This window comes from Lemur catta, chromosome 5 (genome assembly GCF_020740605.2).
Source record: "Lemur catta isolate mLemCat1 chromosome 5, mLemCat1.pri, whole genome shotgun sequence".
NCBI classification, from domain to species: domain Eukaryota; kingdom Metazoa; phylum Chordata; class Mammalia; order Primates; family Lemuridae; genus Lemur; species Lemur catta.
The window spans coordinates 63,124,775-63,146,841 of NC_059132.1; the positions used below are offsets into that span (position 1 = coordinate 63,124,775).

Here is a 22,067-nt window from a genome sequence, read left to right on the forward strand (position 1 = left end):
GAAACAAGGTAACCACAGAAAACAATGCGGAAAACTCCAATAATTCTGGTGGAAAACGGAAAAAAAAAAAAAAAAAACCCCAAAAAACCAGATACCTTGGAACGGGGGATTTAGTAAATTCGCATAGGTGCTGCATTTAAACTGATTTTCTGGGGTGTGGCATGAATATCATAGGCAATTAGGAAAATGCTCCTGATTTTGGAAGATACATGCTGAAGATGTTAGGTGTGATGTGTCAAGGTGTATGCAACATACACTGTCAATTGCTACAGCAAGTGCGTACACTTATTGAGCCTAGGTGAATATGTGGGTATTCCTTAACAACCTAGGTGGAGTGTTACATGGGTGTTCCTTAGCAATTTCAGCGCATACTTTCTGAAATCCAATGTGTTTCCCTGCTGTTACTTTACTCTCTCCAAAATGTAAAGATACTTTTCCTCTGCAAAACTTACCAAGTCATCCCAGGAAGAGTGTTTTACGTGTATGACTCTTTCCCGCACATACCCAAAGTCTCTGCAAAGGTTTTTAATGGGACGGTATTTACATAGGGCAATTTGCTAGGAGTGTCAGCAAGCACATCATTTTGCCTGAAAATCTTTATAGAGGTGGCATAATTCCAAGCATGACAGCTCATTTAACGGAAATGGTGGGTGGCTCTGAAAAGAGCCTTTGTTATTCGGCTGATTTTTCGTTCTCACGGAAAATGAAAAAGCCAATGCAAGTAGTCAACACTTTACTTTCCCTTGGCCTTATGATGGCTCTCAGTCTTCTTCGGCAGCAGCACAGCCTGAATGTTAGGCAGGACACCGCCCTGCGCGATAGTCACACGGCCCAGAAGCTTGTTCAACTCCTCATCGTTGCGGATGGCTAGCTGTAAGTGGCGTGGAATGATACGTGTCTTCTTGTTGTCTCGGGCCGCGTTGCCCGCCAGCTCCAGGATCTCGGCGGTCAAATACTCCAGCACCGCCGCCAGGTACACCGGAGCACCGGCTCCCACTCGCTCAGAGTAGTTGCCTTTGCGGAGCAGGCGGTGCACACGGCCCACAGGGAACTGGAGACCGGCTCGAGAGGACCGAGTCTTGGCCTTGGCTCGAGCTTTCCCGCCTTGTTTACCGCGACCTGACATTACTGCTACAGCAATTTAAAGAAGAGCCTCCACAACGAAATACAGTTAGACTACATCAGAAGTGAAAGCAAGAGAAATATTTATACTAACTGGAGGTAGGCTGTGGGGAATTCTCTCATTGGCTAACGTTAAGTACCCAATAGGAAATCAGATTTTGCATCCTTCATTTGCATATGGTCCTTCCCTCTAGTGTAGGGTTCACTTTTGAACCAAGCACCAATCCGGCTTGATGAACCTTTAACTTGGAAATTAATAATTGAATCAGTTTGTTTTTCTTAAAATACCATTCTTAAACATGGAGTGGGGGTGTGCTGACTTTTGGCCACTGGTCCTTTTCTGGGATTGTGTCTCATGGTTATGGAAAGAAAAGGACTTGAAACAATTTCTAAATAGATAACATTTAATAAGTACATACTTCTGTGCCAGGCCTTATTTTAACTCTAAACCTCTCAATAGAAAATGGGGAGAAAGGGAACAAATGATTCGTTATTGTGGCCTAATTCTTCTTAAACTAGCTGAACAATGAAAACAGGAAAAGGGTTGGATGACTAGCCCCCGACTTTTCACTTGTATCTTATATGTAAGGCTTTCAGATCACCTTGAAGGCATGTAGAGTGAGTATTGTCCTCATTTTAGAGATTGGAAAACTGATAGACCCTGAACAATTATTAACCTTGCCCAAGATAACATTGAGTTAGTGAAACCAAGGACTCTCACTTCCTGCCTGGAAACACCTTTCTCGTTGATGAGAGCCATTCCCAACACTCTACCCCTTGCTTTTTTCTCATTTGGGTACAACACACAGGATTTTAGTTATTTCCCAAAACTCCACATCATCTTATACTGTACCCATTTTGCACTTTCCCTCTGTCTTCTTTGGGTTGGATAACTGAGTCTATAATATAAACTGAGAGCACGCTGATGAACAGGAGAAAAGATATATGAATTTATTACATGCATGGGGTCATTGCAGGAAAGAAAAGTGAATGCTCAAAAACCCAGTGAAATCTAGAAGTTTATATACTCTCTTCATAGGGGAAAGGGGAGGGGGATTTAGACATATTAGGGGAGAATATATGATTTGGGGGAAAGATGAGTAGCCCTTACAAAAAATAGGTGATAGCCTGTGACAAAGTGTCTGGTGTGGTGTTGATCTTTATCTCCTCTCTTGTGACACAGTTAATCTTCCCTGGTTTATGAGATTTCCCCTGGTTGATGAGGTTCCCCTGGGGAGCGAATTCTTGACAACTGAGTTCCTTTTGGAGGATCTGTCTTTAGTTAAATAAGGGGAGCTCAGAGAAATACCCTACCTTTACTGTTCCCAGGGTGTCCTCAGTTCCAACTAATGAGCACACCAAAGTGGCATATTTTGTTTTGGGGTAGCATTTCCTGAATTCTTTTGTAACATTGAAGCACATACCATAGACTCTTTTAGGAAATGCGAGAACAAACACTCCATGACATAGAAATACTCAGAATGAGATTATGTGTTATGAGTCATTGACTGGTCTTAAGCTCTCATGTCAAGGAACATAAAATCAAGAGAGATTGCCTAGAGAAATCTTGCTTTTATAGTCCATGTGACAGAAGCAGATGGGGTCCAGGTGGAGCTAGATAATTATTTCAGGAATTTCTTAGGACTGAAGCCCAAAGGTCTACTTGTAGCAAAACAGGATGGTATAAGGAACAAGACAGGTGCCAGAAAATCTGCTCCTAAGCTAACACTGTCAGAGAATATGGTTTGATTCAGGGAATCTGACAGGAGAGTAAAGGTGCTCATTTTCTGTTTGTGGTTTTTTTTTTTTTTTTTTTGCCTTCTCTAAAGTCTTCTGATTCCTGCAACCTTTTATCTTCAGAATATTCAACCTCCTTTTAAAAAATAATTATCTTCACCATCAAGAACAGCAATAAACATCAATAACCACTAGCTAATGAAAAGTTGAAATTTGCAAGACCTGTGATGGAGATGTAAAAGAGGTATCTCAGACACTGCCCCAATGAGTATTTTACTCTGCGAAGAGAGGACTCATATATATGAAGATTAAATAGCAGTGCATATTCTGCCTCCAAAATAAAGGTTTTGAGCAATAAATAATATAAAAGCACATGAAGGAGAAGATTGATTATCGTAAATTAGAAGGATCAAGAGAGCTCCTGAGGGAGATATGCATCTAGGATTTATTCAGCATATATTTACTGAAAATCTGCTAAGTGTCAGAGTATTCTAGGTGCAAGGAACATAGCAGTGAACAAAGCAGACAATGACCTGTGTCCTCAGGGTGCTACTTTTTTTGTTGGGAGAGGTGCACAGTAAGGTAAATATATAGTAAAAGTGTGGAGATAAGTGATGAGTACTATGGAGAAAAATAAAGTAAAGAAAGGGGATAGGAGACACAATGGGGATGTGGAAGGAAAGTGTCACCAGGAGGGTATCATTTGAGTTCAGACCTGAGGGAGACTAAGAAGCCAGCCAAGTAGGAAGAATAAATACTTCAATACAATGCCAGATGTATTTATTAAAAGCCAGGAAAATGTCAGGAGCCAAAAGCCAGAAGGTACAGCTGTTCTAATTTCCTGAACAAATTGTAGGCCATTTTGGATGGAACAGTAGACATATACAGGACTAGATAAAACAGAAGCCAAGACTAAGGGCTGCTTGAAAACCCGGGCTAGAAGCTGGAGTACATCCAGTCAAAACATCAGTAATCTATACTCCATTGAGTCATAGATGAGAAAAAAATCTTCACTCAATCAAGTCACCTTGAGTCAAGCAAATCAACAAGTACTTGGCACCTGCTATTAGTAAAACAACTTGATGAAATCCTATCAGCAAGTGCCTAAAAATCATTAAATTCTAGGAACTTGCTTTTGAATAATGTGTGGAAGACAGATATTGGGGAGGGAGATATTGGAGTTTATTTATTCCATATAAATATGAAAGGAAAAGTAGTTGCTCCCTAATAACAACTCCAGTTCCAGGAACAGTGAAAGTAAGGCAATTTGAAACCCACTAATTTGCATAAACAATGAAACAAATATCTGTTCTTTGCTTAATAGAAGTCATAACAGTATTATGTGACTTGAACACACTTGTAGAAAAACTGGCCAGCATCAAGGTTATTGTAATTCAGGGGAAGAAAAAAGTTTTTCTCTATCCATTTTAGGTTCTTAGGGCCCTGTTATAAAAAACATATTAACAATAGAAAAATATACTAATTTATTTAATATGGGTTTTATGTGACATGGAAGCTGTCATAAGGAAATGAAGACCCAAAGAAGCAATTTGAACTGAATACATATGTTAAGTTGGAAAGAGTAGTAAACTGAAAATGTGGTAAGACACAGAGGTTTGGGCTGGGGCCGTTAATCGTGGAGAAGTGACTAGGAAGATAAAAGTTAGTTTAACAAGGTTTGTTTGTGTAGATTTCCCTTGGCCCTGATTCCCCATCCTGGGATAACAATGTCTTCCTTTCCCCAGGTGCAAAGGGGGCATCTTTTACACTGGAGTTTTATTTCCCACTTTTAGGAAGGTCAGAGTACTCTTCTTGTATCTGCTCGTTTTTAAGTGCCTTTAGCTCAAAACAATTAATATGCCAGAGTGACGTATTTTGGGGTAGCATTTTCTGAACTCCTTTAAGTCAAGAAAGGATTGCTAAGAGAAAATTCAGGTGGCACAAGGCACCCAACCACTCCCTGAAAGTCAGTAAGGTGGAAGTATAAGGAAGGAGGTGTGAAAATCTAGCTTGGAAAGGAAATAGAAAGGAACACAGGACTCCAGAGGTGGTTGTACAGCCCTCCCTGAGATAGGTAAAGGGTAAAAACCAGGATGAACAAAGAAAGGAAGAGATTCTGTTACAGCAAGTGTTACAGCAGGTGGTCCCGAGGACAAACCGAGCGGCACACTGAAAGTTGGAGAATCAAAGTTTATTCACAGGTGGGCTCAGAGTGGTCTTGCCACCAAATTCTGAGCCACATCTACCCGATTTTTCCCACTTTTATTAAGTTGGGGTGGTCCGAGGGGTGGGATCTCAGGTGGCTGATGCGCCAAGTAGTAGATGGGAGTTTTCCTTTTCAATTCTACTTCTGTACCATTGCATATTTCCAAGCACATGGGTTTCTGATCTTGGAGCACAACTCTCCAAAACAGTGGCAACTAGCTACATGTTGTTACTCAGAACTTGAAGCAGGGTCCATTCAGATTGGGATATTCTGTTAGTATGAAATAGACTTAGTGTGAAAACAGAAGGTAAAATATCTCACTAAGAATCATTCATACGGATTACATGTTGTAATAATATTTTGACTATAAGAGTTAAATAAAATATACTATTGACGCTTTTAAAAAAATTATGTATATAGGTTGCAGTATATTTCTGTTGGATAGTGGAAACTCCAATAATGTTCTAAATGTGATATGTGTGTGTATGGAGTGGGAGGGGTCTGTTATATAAGATGATCATGGCATAGTATCTTAATCCATTTTGTGCTGCTATAACAGAATACCACAGACTGGGTAATGTACAAAGAAATTTATTTCCTACAGTTCTGGAGGCTAGGAAGTCCAAGAGCATTACAGCAGCATCTGGTAAGAGAGTTCTCACTGCCTCATAACATGATGAGAGAATAAGACGGTGCTGGTCAGCTCAAATCTCTCTTCCTCTTCTAATAAAGCCACCAGTCCCATCATGGGAGCCCTACCCTGATGACATTATCTAATCCTAATTAATTCTCAATATCCCCACCTTGAATAAATATATAAATTTGTGGATTAATATTCCAACACGTGCAAATTTGGGGACACATTCAAACCATAGCACATAGGTATATAAATATAAATTTGCTTTACCATGGTAAAATAGAAACATTTATAAGATTCTAGATTTGTTTTGAGCTGATGTGTTCAAGACTAGACTCTGTCACTCACCTGAATACTGCAAGAGTCAGAACCATAAACACTTTTATAATCATTTAATTTATTCAGCAGCTACCCACTGTTTACCTTAAACACCTTACAAAACACTGGTTAAAAACAGGAAACGTAATGATCCCTCATTTTCAAATAGGTTAATGTTGACAACAAAGCTTCAAAGACAGCTCTAGTTGATCTTTGACAGGACTCAGGAAACAGTATCCCAAAATGAAGGCCTCAGAAGCAAAAATTCTCTGAGCTTCTGTCCTCCTGCCTCTCAGTCCCACTCTTCCCTGAGGCTAGCCATAGAAACTAGAATCCCTTTTCTCCAAGGTGAGTCACAAAAGGCAGAACCCCTTCTGAAATCTAGCTATAAAATTTAAGATTATTATATATAAAAACTGGCTATAAAGTAACTATCTGACCTACCTTGTTTCACTGTCGTCCATAAGACCCCCCATTCCAGAGAGGGCCCTTCCACATACCCAGAAGGAAGGAATGCATGCTCAGAGAGGCCAAGAAGAATCTAGACAGACAGGCCTCGCTGGGTTTCCCCATTCCGCCTGTTAGTATTAGATCATACCCTTTTTGTAAATCATATTTCTACATGCTTGTTCATACTTTGTTGAACCTAAGCATAAAAATGGACAATTTTCCCTATATTTTTGGGTCTTCATTCTGAAGGCTCCTATGACATGTTAAATACATTTGCATGTCTTTTGTCCTATTAATTAATCTGTCTCATGTCAGTGATTTTTCAGTGAACTTTTAGGCAGCCAGGGGCCTTTGCTTCCTACACTTTTTTGGATCTGTAAGTTGCATTTATCTGACAGAAATTCTAAAAAAGCCAGATAAGATATTTTCAGTACTTCAAAAACCACTGTTAAAAAAATGATGATTATGTCCATTTTAAAAAATGTATTGAGTATAAAGTGATATTTATACCCACCATGTGTTCTTTGGGGAAAGTAGTTTGAAAATATAGGTGGAAATCTACTCTCATATCATCACACAGAAACAACAAATATAAATTATTTCAAAAGCTTGAAAACTTCTGGTTCTGAAACAAGATAGACACACTTCTCTTTATTCCTTCTGCAAAGCGCAGCTAAAAACTCCAGATATTATATATAAGATAAACCTAGTAGGACTGTAAGGCCGGGCACCAGAGCTCATGTCTGTAATCCTAACACTTTGGGAGGCTGAGGTGGGAGGATGGCTTGAGCCCAGGCGTTGGAAGTTGTAGTAAGCTATAATAATACCACTGCACTCTAGCCCAGGCAACAGATTGAGACCCTCTCTAAAAAAAAACCAAAAAAACCAAAAAACAAAATACAAAAAACAAAAAAAACCCAAGTTTGTGAAAGGTGCTCCCTGGGTTGGGTTATCTTTTTACCTCATGTATCCTGGACTATAACAAAAGAAGTTACATTCATGTTTGTAAAGTTTCAGAAGGAGAAAAGGAAGAGGGTGGTATTGAAAAAACAATGGCTGAAAATTTCCTAAATTTGACAAGAGACATAAACCTACAAATTCACTAAGCTGAACAAACCCCATATAGAATAAACCCAAAGAAAGCCATGCTAAGACATATCATAATCAAACTTATGGAAGCTAAAAATAAAGAAAATATCTTGAAAGCAGCAAAAGACCAAAAAAAAAAAAAAAAGACCCAAAAAACCTTACCTTTCAGAGAAAAATCACTTCAGATTTCTCATCAGAAATAATGTGTCCAAAATAAGAGACATGACATTTTTTAAGCACTAAAAGAAAAAAACTAGAATCCTTAACTATGGATTCCAGTTTAGAAATTAATGGGGAAATAAAGACATTCTAAAACAAAAGAAAAAAAGAAAATTTGTTACCAGCATGCCTATTCATAGAAGAATGGCAAAAGGAAGTTCTTGAAAAAGAAAGAAAATGACGTAAGAACCTTAGAACATTAGCAAGGAATACTTTGTTATAAAGTATTATTTTTTAAAAAGGGTTTAAACCATACCTTTGTTATCTAAACATGCAATGAAATGAGTAGCCCCCTATAGTAATAACCATTTATTGTAAACAGCAACTGCTTTCAGCCACTTTTAAAGCTGTAACTCTCACTAGTCAGCCATCACAGAAACAAAGCTCATATTTGAAAATATGACACTGCAGTCAAAGCCTTGGTAAAATAATTAACATCTTGAATTGTGCCTTGTTACAAAAGAAAACAGATTTTTATTGAACTTATGTAAATAACTATGTTATAAATTAAATATACTCACAAATAGTTTACAAATTTTGGAAAAATCAGGTAGAGAGAAAGGCAAATGTTTTAATTTTGTTTGTAAAGGTATATTTTACCCAATTGTTTAAATAGTTGAAAAGAAAAAAAAAAGTTTTGTTGACTCTGGAAAACAAAATATGAAAAGAATCAGTAATGTTTTAAACAAAAACAGTCAAAAAAATTTCAGTCTGTGTCAGTTCAGTCACATGCAATTGTTCCCTTGATTTTCTGTTAACAGTCTTCATGAACACATCCACTTTTTAAAGTCCTGACACTTTTACCTAGTCTGATGGTATGATCTCCAAAGTTATCAGAAACCTATATTTAATAGTACTTGTTAGACTCTTTCTCATGAATTTCTGTAAGGAAATAAATATTGGACTGTAGCAGATTATAAACTGCTTTTTGAGAAGGATCAAAGTAAAACAATAATTGTGGATGACAAATCTTAGAATAGCCATGGTTAAAGACACAAGTGAGAAGGTAGTTTATGCTACAATTTAATATAATAATCATGAGTGATAATATATATATGTGACAATTTTAGGAATTTCATACACATTTGAAATAAATATTATTAACACATTTATATAAATACAACCAAAAGAAAGTTAAACAGCATTTTTTAAAATTTGGCAATGTTTCCTATATGATTTTAACATACTAAATAAGCCTGATGTGTCCCTCTTAGAGTACAGGGGTTCTTGTTATTACAAGTTATTTTGGATCAAAAAGACTTAATTTTAGAATTTGAAATTTAACATTTGAAAATTTGTCAAATATCAAAGGTTTAAAACACTTGCCCAAAACAGGATCACAGAGGTGCATTGGTGGTATAGTTGTGAGCATTGCTGCCTTTCAAAATAGGATCACAGGACACTGTAAAATAGTAGTCATTCATTTAGCCAAAGTGATAATTCAAGTATTTTAAAAAGCAAAAAGCTTTACTCTTTGATTGAAACTCAGATTCCCAACCATAAACCTAACAAAGATATCATAAGGCAAAAAGAAATCTGCCTATTCTGTCTCTTCCTTCTCTGTTCTCTTTTTAAATTTTTGGTGGTTTACTGGAAAGGTGAATAAAAATCTTCTACTATTTCTATTAATACTATATGAAAATCTTGTTTAAAGGAGAAACTAAATTTTACCTTTTATAAAAATCTTACCTTGTAGCTAATCACAGAGCGATTACTCAACCCTCCAATGGGGTGCATAAATTTATATGCTATCATGGGATTACAGAAAGAATGTGGGCTCACAGCATAGCCCAAAAGAGCCTAAGGTGGTAAATCAGGTTTTAGTGTCAAGACAGGTTATGGGAGGGAGAGAAGAGAGAGTTGGCTAGCAAAGGTGGTCTTATAAAGATGAAACCTCACAAATAGCAGCCCTCAAAGTGAAGGGATAATAAACTTTTTTCCCCCCAGATCTTTAAGGTGTCAGATGCTCAGTTAATCTTTCCTAGACCTGGACAAAAAAAGGCCTGGTTGCGTTAATGTAGATTTTCTACAGATACAAATTTCCCCCAAAAAAGAGTTTTACAGGACTGCTTCTGTTTGCTGGCTCTCTGACAGCCATCTCAAAATACGTCAAAAAATATTTTCTGGGGTAAAATATTTTGATTTCCTTCACTAACATGGTTTGTAATTTTTAAAAAGGGAAGGTCAATTCATAAAGGGCAATTACCCATTTCCTTACAATGAAATGCAGTCATGAAAATGATCATTAGAATCTCTCTTTATTAATTTAAAAGGATAATAGAAAAGTAAAAGTATGGCATGTAAAAAGCTTTATATATCTGTGCATATAGACTTGCATGATGTAAAATTTTTATTAGTGGTCACCAAAATATCCTGAACGAGATGGAATTACAATTGATGTCTATATTGTTGAAGAGAAAAGCTTTCTTTTTTTCTCACCCATCACTAGGTTCATGGCTGGGGCCCCTGTACTAAAATACAGTAGCCAGAGAAAAGCATACTAATTTAATATAAGTTTCACATGACACGAGAGCCTTCAGAAATGAAGACGCAAATAGGGAAATTAGTGTAGTTTTATAGTAATTTCAGTGAAGGAGTGGATAGTTGTGATGCAGTATGATTGGTGGCAGGAGTATAATCTAATGGTAATATACTTGGGGAAATGTAGCAAGGCCTATTTGTTCTGATTCTTCTCTGTGACCTTGTATCTTCCAAGATAAGGACATTCCTTTCCTCCACGATTAGGGAGGGCACCTCTTATAAGAGAGTCTCATGACCTGCTTCAGGAAAAGATCAGCGAATTTTTTCCTAGTTTGTATGGCCTGCTTTAGGGAAAAAGGAAGAGGGGAAAGTGAGAATGACCTTCCTGCTTCTGCTGTTTTCTCAAATCTCAAGATGCCATATTTGGAGGTAGCATGAATTAAACCCAATCAACATATTTCTTTGAAATTGTTTTAGTGGTTATTATTGTTTTAAATCAATGCACAGGGATTACTGGTCCAGGAAGTGAAAAAGAAAAAAAATCTCATTTAAACTTATTTACTGGAAATGAAAAGCCAAAAAAAGAAAAAAACATATCAGGTGTTGCTGAGAGTTAGTTGCTGAAGACAGAACTAAAATGTCTATGTTCTCCTACCTGCCAAGCAGCAGGGCAAGGGCATTCCTCATCTTTTGACTATGCCTTTTCTTTCCCAGATCGTGAACAGTCTGAGGACTTTCTGGGCCTTTATTATTTCCAAATTCTTAGTCAACCACCCTCCAAATTAAAATTCTCCCCAAACCCCTCTATCTAGTTCCAGTTGCCCAGAACTCAGTTAAGGCCAACTCCTCCCTGCCTGTACAAACTCAGCTCATTCTGTTTTCAGGTCTTTTTTGAATGGAGGGGGGAGGCAAGTCTTTCCGTGACTAAATGGAGATCTGAGGACGTAGTATAGGTTATTTTTCTCTCGTTTGCTTTGTAACCCAGAGACTGCAACTTTGGAGACAATGTGGGAGTTTATTAGGGAAGGGAGTGTATAAACCCTTCTAATTTCACTCAGGTTGATGGGCTTGCCCTCTGGTCCTGTTATGTCCAAAGCTGGCGCCTCATCAGAATCAACTGGGCAGATTTACGGACATTTCTGACTTCTTTACACTCCCCATGGAGTCCAGGAGTCTGATTTTATTTTTAATTCCCTAGTCACTGATTAAACATCAGCCAAATAACAGTATGGGTAGCAAAAAGATCTACCTTTGAGTTTAGGAGGCCTAGGTTTTCTCTTGGGTTTGACAATTAAGGGTATAGGTTTAGAAAAAAAGTCAAGAATTCTGGATTTCTTATTTGAAAGAAAAGGAAAGAAAGAGAAGGAAGGAAATAATAAAAAAAGAAGAAAGGAAGGAGGCAGGCATGCAACAAAGTTGCAAAAGACAAGATAAGAAAATAATCTCTATTTCAAGAGTTCATTGTGAAAATGCTAAGAAATAATAATACCACCAGGTCTCACTCCTCAAAGGGAATACACTAAAGGTCACTTTCTTAAACTGAAGCCTGAGTTTGTTAATAACTTTTTTCAGGGAAGGCAGTTGTTTTATAATCTAAAAAACAAAAATTGATTTTTAAACCAAATCTCTCTTTCGCAATGATAGTTTGCATATATAGTACTGAGATACGAAGTGCTTCTCATACAGTGCTTCACTGACATCTTGTGTGGGATCTAGAAGATAATTTTATTTTTCAATCTTTTATAAAAGGGGTCCTGTTTGAGAAACTTTAAATTTTATTTCTTCATCCAAAGACACTGCTGAACATCACCTACATAAACTGCTCATAAGCAGAAGGAAAATATTTTCCCCCTCCTTTTTGGTAGGTAGTCAACAGCTGTCTCTTCCTGCTCTTCTTCCCATCCCCAAGTCCTGGGCCCAGATGTGATCTTATTGACTCTTCCTCCTCCACCACTGCCCTTCCTGTCTTTTTCTAGCTATTATTTTTGGAATCCCGGATGCTTACAAAAAGATCTCCTGAAGGAAACCGGTGTCTCCCTCTTCAACTGGGGCCCTCCCAGTCAGCTATGAGATGGCGCCAGATGGGAAAGGGCAGGAGATTCAAATCTTTTGTCCCTCCCAGAGTTTAAGCCAAAATCCACGCCCCATTCTAGCTGTAAACCCAAATGGTAAGAGGCCCAGGAAATGGCAGTTTGGATTTTTGGAATGCATGAAAAATTTAAACGCTATTTAACTGTTGTCATCGATAAACAATTATACTGTGACATTAGAGGAATTTAATTTCATCGTGCAAAAACCTGGAGGTATACCACATAGAAGTGCCCAGGTGAATTTCACACTTCTCTTGCAGTTTCCCCAGTGTTTGAGGCCAGAATTCACAGTGAGTTCAAGCTCCAGGAATAAACATCCCTACATGCACTCCCGCCGCCCCCTCTCTTCATTACTCCCGCCCATCGCCTCTGAAATCCCTTAACTACTTCATTATCCAGCGTGGAATTACAGTCTGCACCAGAAACGCTCTGGGTCAGGAAGGGGAGTAGCGACATCAAAGTAAATGAATGAATGAACACTCAAAGGAAATGAGGACGTGTGTTAAATACATAGATAAAAAATAGAAATCGCCATGTTTTGGGTGAGTGCAGCTTTAAGCAAAATGACGGTTCAAGTCCTTCGCCAACCTCACCTCCAAGTTTGCTGTATCAACATTCAAGTTTATTCATTAGTAATCAAACCATAGCAGTATCTACACTTAAATGTTATAGCTCTCTTTCAACAAAGTGGGTGGCTCTGAAAAAAGCGTTTAGATTAGAGACTGCCTAATATTTACTTGGATCTGGTACACTTGGTGACAGCCTTGGTGCCCTCAGACACGGCGTGCTTACCAGTTCCCCTGGCAACAGCAAACGCACACCCCTTTCGATCTCCCTGGAGGCGACGGTCGAGCGCCTGTTGTAAAGTGCCAGGCGAGGTACCTCCCACACGATTCGCTACAAAATGTCATTAACAAATGAGTTTATGATCTCCATAGCTTTAGAGATGCATATGTTGGGATGGATTTGCTTCAGCACTTTGTACACATAAATAGAATAGCTCTTTCTGCGGCTGCGCTATACGATTCTTACCATCTTTCTTGTGTGCCTTGGTGATGGCCTACTTGGAACCCTTTTTATGAGCGAGAGCAAACTTAGAAAGCTCAGGCATAGTCTTTCTCCCCAAAATGTAAAAATACCAATCAAAATCTCCGCAAGAGTTTAGAGCACACTCCGGCACCCAAGTATTTATGGTCCTGTAATTCAAATGAGGGTTCAAAATTTTTTGCTTCTGATTGGTCAAAAGGAATACACATTCTCTAAGGGCGGTGTTTATGCAAATAAAGGATGATGTGTCATTTTCTTATTGGACAAGAAAATAACGTTGTTCAACGAATGGGATAGCTTTCTATCACAGCCCTACACTGCTTACAAATATATTTCTTCAGCTTGTGCTGCGTTTTGTTCCTTTTGTACGCTGTTTCTGTGCTACTACATCATTATGTCTGGACGTGGGAAACAGGGAGGTAAAACTCGAGCTAAGGCCAAGACTCGGTCATCTCGAGCAGGCTTACAGTTTCCCGTGGGCAGAGTCCACCATCTTCTTCGCAAAGGCAATTATTCCGAGCGCGTTGGGGTCAGCGCGCCAGTGTACCTGGCAGCGGTGTTGGAGTACCTGACCGCTTTAGTGTTGGAACTGGCGGGCAACGCGGCCCGTGACAACAAGAAGACTCGCATCATCCCTCGCCATTTGCAGCTGGCTATCCGCAATGACGAGGAGCTCAAACTATTGGGCAAAGTCACCATCGCTCAAGGCGGCGTCCTGCCCAGTATTCAGGCCGTGCTGCTGCCTAAGAAAACTGAGAGCCGCCATAAAGTCAAGGGCAAGTAAAATCAACTTCAGCCAGAAAACGTAACTCACTTGTTATTTGCTATGCTATTTAAAGGCTCTTTTCAGAGCCATCCATATTTTCACAAGAAAAGCTGGTAACTGTTAAGTTTCAGATTTTTTTCTTTTAATTCTGTCGTGGTGTTAGCAACAAAACTTGAGTATTCGTGAAAGACAGTGATGTTGAGACATTAAATGAGTTATGAGGAAATACGTCGCCCCTTAAGCACTCCATTTTAGGGCATACCGAGTAAGAGAAACCAAAAAATGTACTTCGAGAACAAAGGCGGGGCAAGTATGTCACTTGGACTCCGGGGAAAAACAAAGGGTAAGGAAACTTGCCATTAGCTAATAACAAAGTAGTGTGGACTTTTACAAATTCTGATCTTTAGCAAAACATATTGTCCAGCATAAATCGGAACATTTGCTGTGATCCAGTGGGAATCCAGCAGCACTGATAACTTGCAAGCGTGTTAAGGCGGCAGAATTTCAGGTCCCACTCAGACTCATTGAATCATAATTTACATTTTAACACAATCCTTAAATGCTTTGTTATGTACACTGTACTTGGTGATGGGATGAACTAGAACATCAGACTATCTTCTCAACAGACTGAACGAAAGGGTTGAGGCTTGGCGGGTGGAGCAATTCATCCAATCAGATTCTCTACTAACAAACCAATCACTGGTCAGTCTTCAGCCAATGATTTTATCGCGCGGGACTTTTGAAATATCACAAGGCCAATCGGAATCCTTCTAACTCTATTTAAAGGCAACTTGAGCGTGCCTTAGAACCGACTTTAGCCTAGTCTTCAGTCGCTTCAAATGGCTCGTACTAAGCAGACTGCTCGGAAGTCTACTGGCGGCAAGGCGCCGCGTAAGCAGCTGGCCACCAAGGCGGCTCGCAAGAGCGCCCCGGCCACCGGCGGCGTGAAGAAGCCCCACCGCTACCGGCCCGGCACAGTGGCCCTACGCGAGATCCGCCGCTACCAGAAATCAACCGAGCTACTGATCCGCAAGCTGCCTTTCCAGCGCCTGGTGCGGGAGATCGCGCAGGACTTCAAGACTGACCTGCGTTTCCAGAGCTCGGCGGTGATGGCGCTTCAGGAGGCCTGCGAAGCCTACCTGGTGGGGCTCTTTGAGGACACTAACCTGTGCGCCATCCACGCCAAGAGAGTGACCATCATGCCCAAAGACATCCAGCTCGCGCGGCGCATCCGTGGGGAAAGGGCATAAATCAAACCTCTTTCCTCCTACTTTGAAAAGGCTCTTTTCAGAGCCACCCACAATTTCACTGAAAGTAGTTGTAAACAATTGTCTCAATTACTAAGGCAAGATGCAATCAAGTTTTATTTGTTCCATGTTGGGAAAAGTAATTGGGTGAGTGTGTTTTATGCTTGTGCACTACACTTAGGGGCGCTTTGCATTGGGGGCGATCCCTATCTAGGCCTTCTGGGATCTGGAGAGGTACCGGAAAAGGAGGCCAAAGAAAGCTTTTAATTGAGGGAATTTTCCCCTTGAGACCTTGGCAAACTTTTTTCTCTTTAATTTACAAACACCTTTTTCCTGTTTTTCATTTGAATTTGGTCAAACAGCCTGTATATGGGCATAAAAAAGCCATACTCGTGAAATTAAGAAAAATTGGCATATTTTGTTAATCCTCAACCACTATAGTATATATTTTTCTGTTTTTGACCCAGTACTCTGCTACCTATGTCAAGTTTTTAGGATTGTTTTCAAATTTGGAAAATCATCTGTCAAGGTTTTTTTTTTTCATATGTGAGCCATAAAATGTGTAAGAATTCTTCCCAGACTAGCTTCTGGCTCTATACATTTCTACTCTACTATGTACCTACTCTCAGTGCTGGGTGGCTATTATGAATATTTGGATGTCATGACATGTTTTCTAGCCCAGCGTCTTGCCAGGAGTCTAGGTGAGTTGTCCCAGTGTGCATTAGGAATATTCTTTGAAGCAATTCTTACATCAGATTGGCTAGCAACAAATGAACCATATATGAGCACCTATGCAAATCACATTACATAATTTATTAATCCTATACTAAATGCATCTTCAACTAAATTTTCTCTTATCCGAATCCCAACATTTTCGTCATCGTTCCAACATAATCAGACAATGGTTAATTGTAATAGAGGAGAAGATCAAGTGGAAATAAAATAAAGGTATTAACCATTTGTTTAAAGTATCTCAACATGGCAAATTGAAAAAAAAAAAAAAGTGAGACAACATGAATACATTTGTAGAGCCCCTCCCAGGGCCTTGGAAAAGGACTTGACACTTGATTTTCATTAGCTTCAGAATAAATCTACCTCTGAGCACTGGCCATGCTTTTCCAGATATACATGGCCTTCCTCCGCATCCTGCCACTGTGTTCAAACATAGGACTTTAGGAGTGAGAATCACTGGTCTGAGATGACTCCCAGGCATCAGAGATAAAATACTGCTTTGTATGATGTTTTGGACGATGGTGCTGTTCTCAGAGATACCAAGAGGAAAAAGCTTCGTGGGGAGGATATTAAGTCAACTTTAAGCAATTTGAACATTTTCAGTACCAAGGTGAATTTCCTGGGACAACTTTGCAAGGTTTTATAGCTCCTGTAGTGAATATCATCTTTTAGAGAGGTCTTCATGGAAGGGAGGAACAATAAAACAATGGATTCACTAGAGGAGTCAGCCTAATTAGCTATCATTGATAGTGTTTCATGGGTCAAGTAGCATGTGAAGTGATTGGTCTCTCAGTCTCCATTTTATAGAGGACAAATTTCAGCCAAAAGAATTTCGGTAAATTGGCCAAATTCATACTAGTAGCAAGCAATAATGCCAGGCAGGCAGTCTCACACCAAATCCACACTCTTAGTATCTTTTGATCAATAAGATTACCCAAAAATAAGCTGTCAGATATAATTTCCTCCTCAAAGATAACTCTATTTCAGAAATTGAGCTGCCTGAGGTGGTTAGGAAGGGATTGCATAGCTTGGCCTGGGCTAAATTCTGTTAGACTCCTCTGGTTAGGGCCCTGTGTGAGGTAGAGTTGGTAGGATGAGCCAATAAAACATCAAGTCTTAGGGATGCTCTCTGGGCTTCAGGATTAGGCCAGAAAAATTATTTCCTTGGAAATATGCGGATTCTGCTCTAGAGCAGGTATTTGCTTATATGTCTTCCCTACAGTATATAAGAGCTGTACTGCTCAAGACGATAGCCACTAGCCATATGTGCTATTAAGCACTTGAAATGTGGCCAGTCCAAATTAAGATGTGCTTTAAGTGTAAAATACAAACTGGATTTCAAAGACTTAGTACCTAAATAAATAAATAAAAACTCAGTATTTTATATTACTGATTGAAACAATATCTACTTAAGCTGTGTTAAAAATATTAAAATAGATTTAAATTGTTTCTTTTTACTTTTTTTTAATGTGGTCACTAGAAACTTTGAAATTACATATATGGTTCTTACATTGGCAAGGTACAGCACTAGTATGTGAGGATAATTATATTGACTCACAGATTAGAAACTACCTACCTACATCCTTAAGGTCACCAAGCCTTGGTTCTTCATCTCTGAAATGGGGATAATGATGACACCTACCTCAAAGTGTGGTGACAAAAATGTGTTTGGAAGTAAATATAGAGTAATTAGGAAGAGTGCTTGGCATGTTATAAATAAGTGCTCAAGAAATGCTAGCTCTCAAAGCTGTTGTTGCCACTGTGCCCTAAATCCCTGTTCCCTTCAGAAATCCTCTAATGATGTAATTCTGTTTTGCACTGGGCCTGTTCAACGCTGGCATGGATTTTAACCACAAAGCCACCTTTTACATTTCTCTCAGGTTTACATAGCCAAAATACCTAGAGCTTTGCCTAAGGGGCTAATAGGATATTTAGTTTTTTAGCCATGAGATGAGAGCACTGTATATGAAAGTTTTCAGTAATATATATTACAAGAAGGATTTGATTACTGTGTTACACTTCTATCATACATGAACAAATTGATAAATTTTCATGGTTGAATTATCAGTCAGCTCTTTATGCAATATTCACTGACATTTTTGGCTAATCAGCAGTATTTGGGGAAGTATTTGAATATAGTATTGCTGTTTGCTAATATTATTTTATAAACTAAATGAAAATTTGAAATGATAATAGTGTCAAATAAAATATAGGTTTTGAAGAGAATCAGAATGTCATCCCAAAATATGTCACTTTGACATAAGAATTATTTTCAGCTGATGGCAACTGAGAATCCACAGATGTAGGAAAAGTTCTCTTACTCAACTAAAAGTAGGGCATACATTTCCCTTTTTAAAGGTTACATAAATTTCCCTTGTGATAGTGTCCTTGTCTCCTATACCAGGAAAAAGAGAGCAATTCTTATCACTAGAGATAGTGAATTGGCATTGAGATGAGTCTACAAAAACAAACCTTACTAAAATAATTCTTATCTTCCATTAGATTTGCTCGTATATTTCCAGTCACTTCCCTATAATTTATCATCCTGTGAAGCCCAAACCACCTTTCCTTTGCTAGAATGGTATATAAATAAGTCTCACAGTCTAACTGCTTTTTTAAAGATTCACTTTTTTCTTCTGTGAGCTCTGTAGTTGTAATAAAACTGTATGCTTCTTTCTCCTATTAATCTGTCCTTTGTCATTTAAATTCACAAGCCTCCAGTTACTAAACCTCTTTAAGAGGGTAGAGAAAAAAGTTTTCCACCTGACAGTTTCATAAACTAAATAAAATTAAGATAAAATTTTTTTTTTTGTCTTAAAGTACCCAATTTTTAGATTCAAATCAATGGCTCATTAGACCTAAGCCTGTCAACTATGTGAACAATTGTGACGGAATGAAACAAAACTAAAGAATGTGTACAAAACTAAGGAAACATACTGAAGACTGAATCTAAAGGCTAGGTCACAGTGGAAATTTTTACAGTTTTTAACTCTCTGTTAATTTGAGGAATATGTTTCATTTGAAAGTAAAGGACATTTGTCATTTATGGAAATATGTTTACAGGAGACACTCAATCTCAGGATTAATGATAAGTATATAAGTCCAATGAACTGATACCCTAAAGGCTTTGAAGGAAAATTAGAAACTCAACTGTCTTCCCTTGGCTTGATTCCTCTCCTGCCTAACTCTTGGAGTTGATGTGAAAATCAAGTAAATGGGTAGACCTGAAAGTATTTGAGGGAGAAAGGAACAAAGAAGTTCAAGGTACCATTACTTTAAGCACTAATTGTGATTATACTTGGAGTGTCTTAATTAAGTCTCCAAGTTGCTACAACTCCACCCAACCTGAGCTAAGGGAGGTAGCCCCCATGCCAGGATTTCAGATGGCTCTAAGAACCAAGAACTTAGGAGATGTCAGGAACCCAAACAGAGCAGCTCTGTACATCTCTCATCTCTGCTTTTCTCTGTACTTTACCTTCATTCTATTCCTTTTGCATATCAGATCTTTTGGTTTCTTCTATTTAGTTTCTAAGAAGGCAACCTCACCCCCTGACATCAGGTCACTTCAGCTTACATAACTCAATTCTAATTTCTAGAAAATTTTTGATTGGCTCAAATTGACCTCTGGACCAATCTGTCATTGCTTTAGGCCAGACACCCTTTATCCTCAAAATTTTAGTACACAAAACACAGTGTATATTAGGAAACACTAGCATTCAAGCTTTGAACCAAAAAAATGAGGTCAGGATAAGACCAAAGGGCATTCTAGAGTTGCATTGTCCCTATCTCCATAAGCTGCATATGGTTAACAGTACTTGAAATGGGCTACTATAAACTGAGATGTGCTATAAGTGTAAAATACAGATGAAATTGCAAGGACTTAGTATGAGAAACAAAAATGAATGTAGAATATTTCCTAAATATTTTTACATTGATTTTATGTTGAATGATAATGTTTTGGATATCAGGTTAAATAAAGCATATTATTAAAATTGATTTCACCTGTTTCTTTTTTCCTTATTTGTGTGGCTTCTAGAAGGTTTAAAATTACATATGCAGCTTGCATTTGTGCTCCCCTTATATGGCTAAGGACAGTACTATTTTACAATTTGTTAATTCACTCATGTATAGATCTTCAATAACTGAGTAGCTTTAATGTGCACTTCATGAGATGTTGGCCCTCAAGGAATCTAAAATCTTTAGGTTGTCATTTCCAATAGCAACAAAAAAGATAAAATATCTGGGAATAAAGGTAAGAAGAAACGCTACGATATATTTAGAAGAAAATTAAAACACTCTGGTTAAATAACAGAATAATTGAACAAATGAAAAAACAAAAATTCCTGAATAAGAAAACTCAGTATCTCCCCAAGTTAATTTATAAGTTTAACACAATCCCAATAAAACTACTAATTGTGTGTTGAGGGCTTTTTATTATTTGTTTTATGTGTGATGTGGAGTAGGAGGGGGAGACATCTTAAAGTACATATGGAAAAATAAAATAAAAAACAGAATAAACAGGACAATTGTGAAAAATTGAGTAGTGATTGGGAATTAGCTCTATCAGCAATTAAAGTCACGTTGTAACATCTCAGTTTATTAAACATTCATTTAAATTTGTTATTCCTTATTTTGGGGGGGCTACATTCCAAGAACCCTAGTGGATCTGTGAAACCAGATAGTACCAAACCCTATATTCACTATGTTTTTCTATACATAAATACTTATGACATTTAATTTATATAATAAAAAAGGCACAGTAAGAGGTTAACAGCAATAACTGATAATAGAACAATTATAACCATATACTGTAATAAAAGTGAATCTGATCTATCTCTCTCAAAATTTATTGTACTGTACTCACCCTTTTTGAGCTGATAGTGCCTACGTGATGAGACGAAGTGAGATGAATGGGGTAGGTAGGCATTGTGAAGTAGCATTAGGCTATTGTTGACTAAGGTACCAAATATTTAGTTACTATTTGAATACCTTCTCAGCATTGAAAAGAGCACTGTGAAAGAATATTTAAAACAGTATGATCCTACCTTAGGAATGGCCAGAAAGACCAAAAAAAAAAAAACAAAATAAAAGACTGATTTGGTCCACCTGTTCATGGAATTTAGCCTAAGATAAAGGTGGGATCCAAACTGGGGAGGGAATGGTCTTGGGTGGAAAAATGGGTCCATATATTAAACTACACTAAAATACACAGAAACTTGTTTATTTAATGTTAATGTAAAATGAACAACAAAACGACTTAAAGAAACCTATAGGAGTATTTTCTTTCCTTCTTCACTGCCTCCTTGCCTCCGCTTGCCTCCCTTCCCCTCACTCCCTTCCTTTCCTTCCTTCTAGGGGGGATGAAATCCGTGGTCAGTATCACTAATGGGGGAATTTGCTCACAATATATTCATCGTTGTGAAAATGATAGAATAACTGAGCTGCAGGTCTCCAGAAACCCCTGTCCATGTAATATGGGTCTCATCAAAATCTATGTCCACCAGAAGAAAAAACAAACAAACAAAACAGAGAAATGGAATACTGAACTTTCTATATTCAAGAGAAACACCGTGGATGTGAAAGAATCCACAGGGAACATTGTTAATGAAAATTAAATGCCTTTATTAGAAACACGCTTTCCATTCATACACGCACTTTCAATAGTTAATAAAACCAATATTTGGTTCTCTGCATAGAAACATTTGGACTGTACAAAAATGCGTTTAAAGCAACTTAGATTTTTAGATGTTGATGTTTGTCCAAAGGGAGAATCACTAACCGCCACGGGAGGACAAAATGGCTGGCTAAAAGTTGTGTTTTTAATGCTCTGAAATCCATCGCTTCTTTTCGGAGAGCTGCACGATACGAGGAACAAAAAGATCCCTAGTCCACCCATTGCCCTGGGTAGAAGGGAGGGTTGGTGCCC

At 38.2% G+C, this 22,067-nt stretch overlaps 2 protein-coding genes and 1 pseudogene across 2 annotated transcripts; 1 reads left to right on the forward strand and 2 right to left on the reverse strand.

The window, feature by feature from the left end:
* Nucleotides 1-627: 627 nt before the first annotated feature.
* On the reverse strand, nt 628-1,182 carry LOC123638387 (histone H2A type 1-B). Its single transcript, XM_045552003.1, has one exon. The coding sequence runs from the start codon at nt 1,124-1,126 to the stop codon at nt 734-736; it is 393 nt and encodes a 130-aa protein (XP_045407959.1). The 5' UTR covers nt 1,127-1,182; the 3' UTR covers nt 628-733.
* An 11,900-nt stretch (nt 1,183-13,082) lies between these two features.
* LOC123638405 lies at nt 13,083-13,460 on the reverse strand (annotated as a pseudogene).
* A 330-nt stretch (nt 13,461-13,790) lies between these two features.
* On the forward strand, nt 13,791-14,199 carry LOC123638390 (histone H2A type 1-D-like). Its single transcript, XM_045552005.1, has one exon. It carries the CDS (start codon nt 13,791-13,793, stop codon nt 14,178-14,180), a length of 390 nt encoding a protein of 129 aa, XP_045407961.1. The 3' UTR covers nt 14,181-14,199.
* Nucleotides 14,200-22,067: the final 7,868 nt, after the last annotated feature.

Excerpts from the sequence above, each read along its gene's own strand:
- LOC123638387 (XM_045552003.1), bottom strand. The coding sequence starts at position 1,126 with ATGTCAGGTCGCGGTAAACAAGGCGGGAAAGCTCGAGCCAAGGCCAAG.
- LOC123638390 (XM_045552005.1), top strand. The coding sequence starts at position 13,791 with ATGTCTGGACGTGGGAAACAGGGAGGTAAAACTCGAGCTAAGGCCAAG.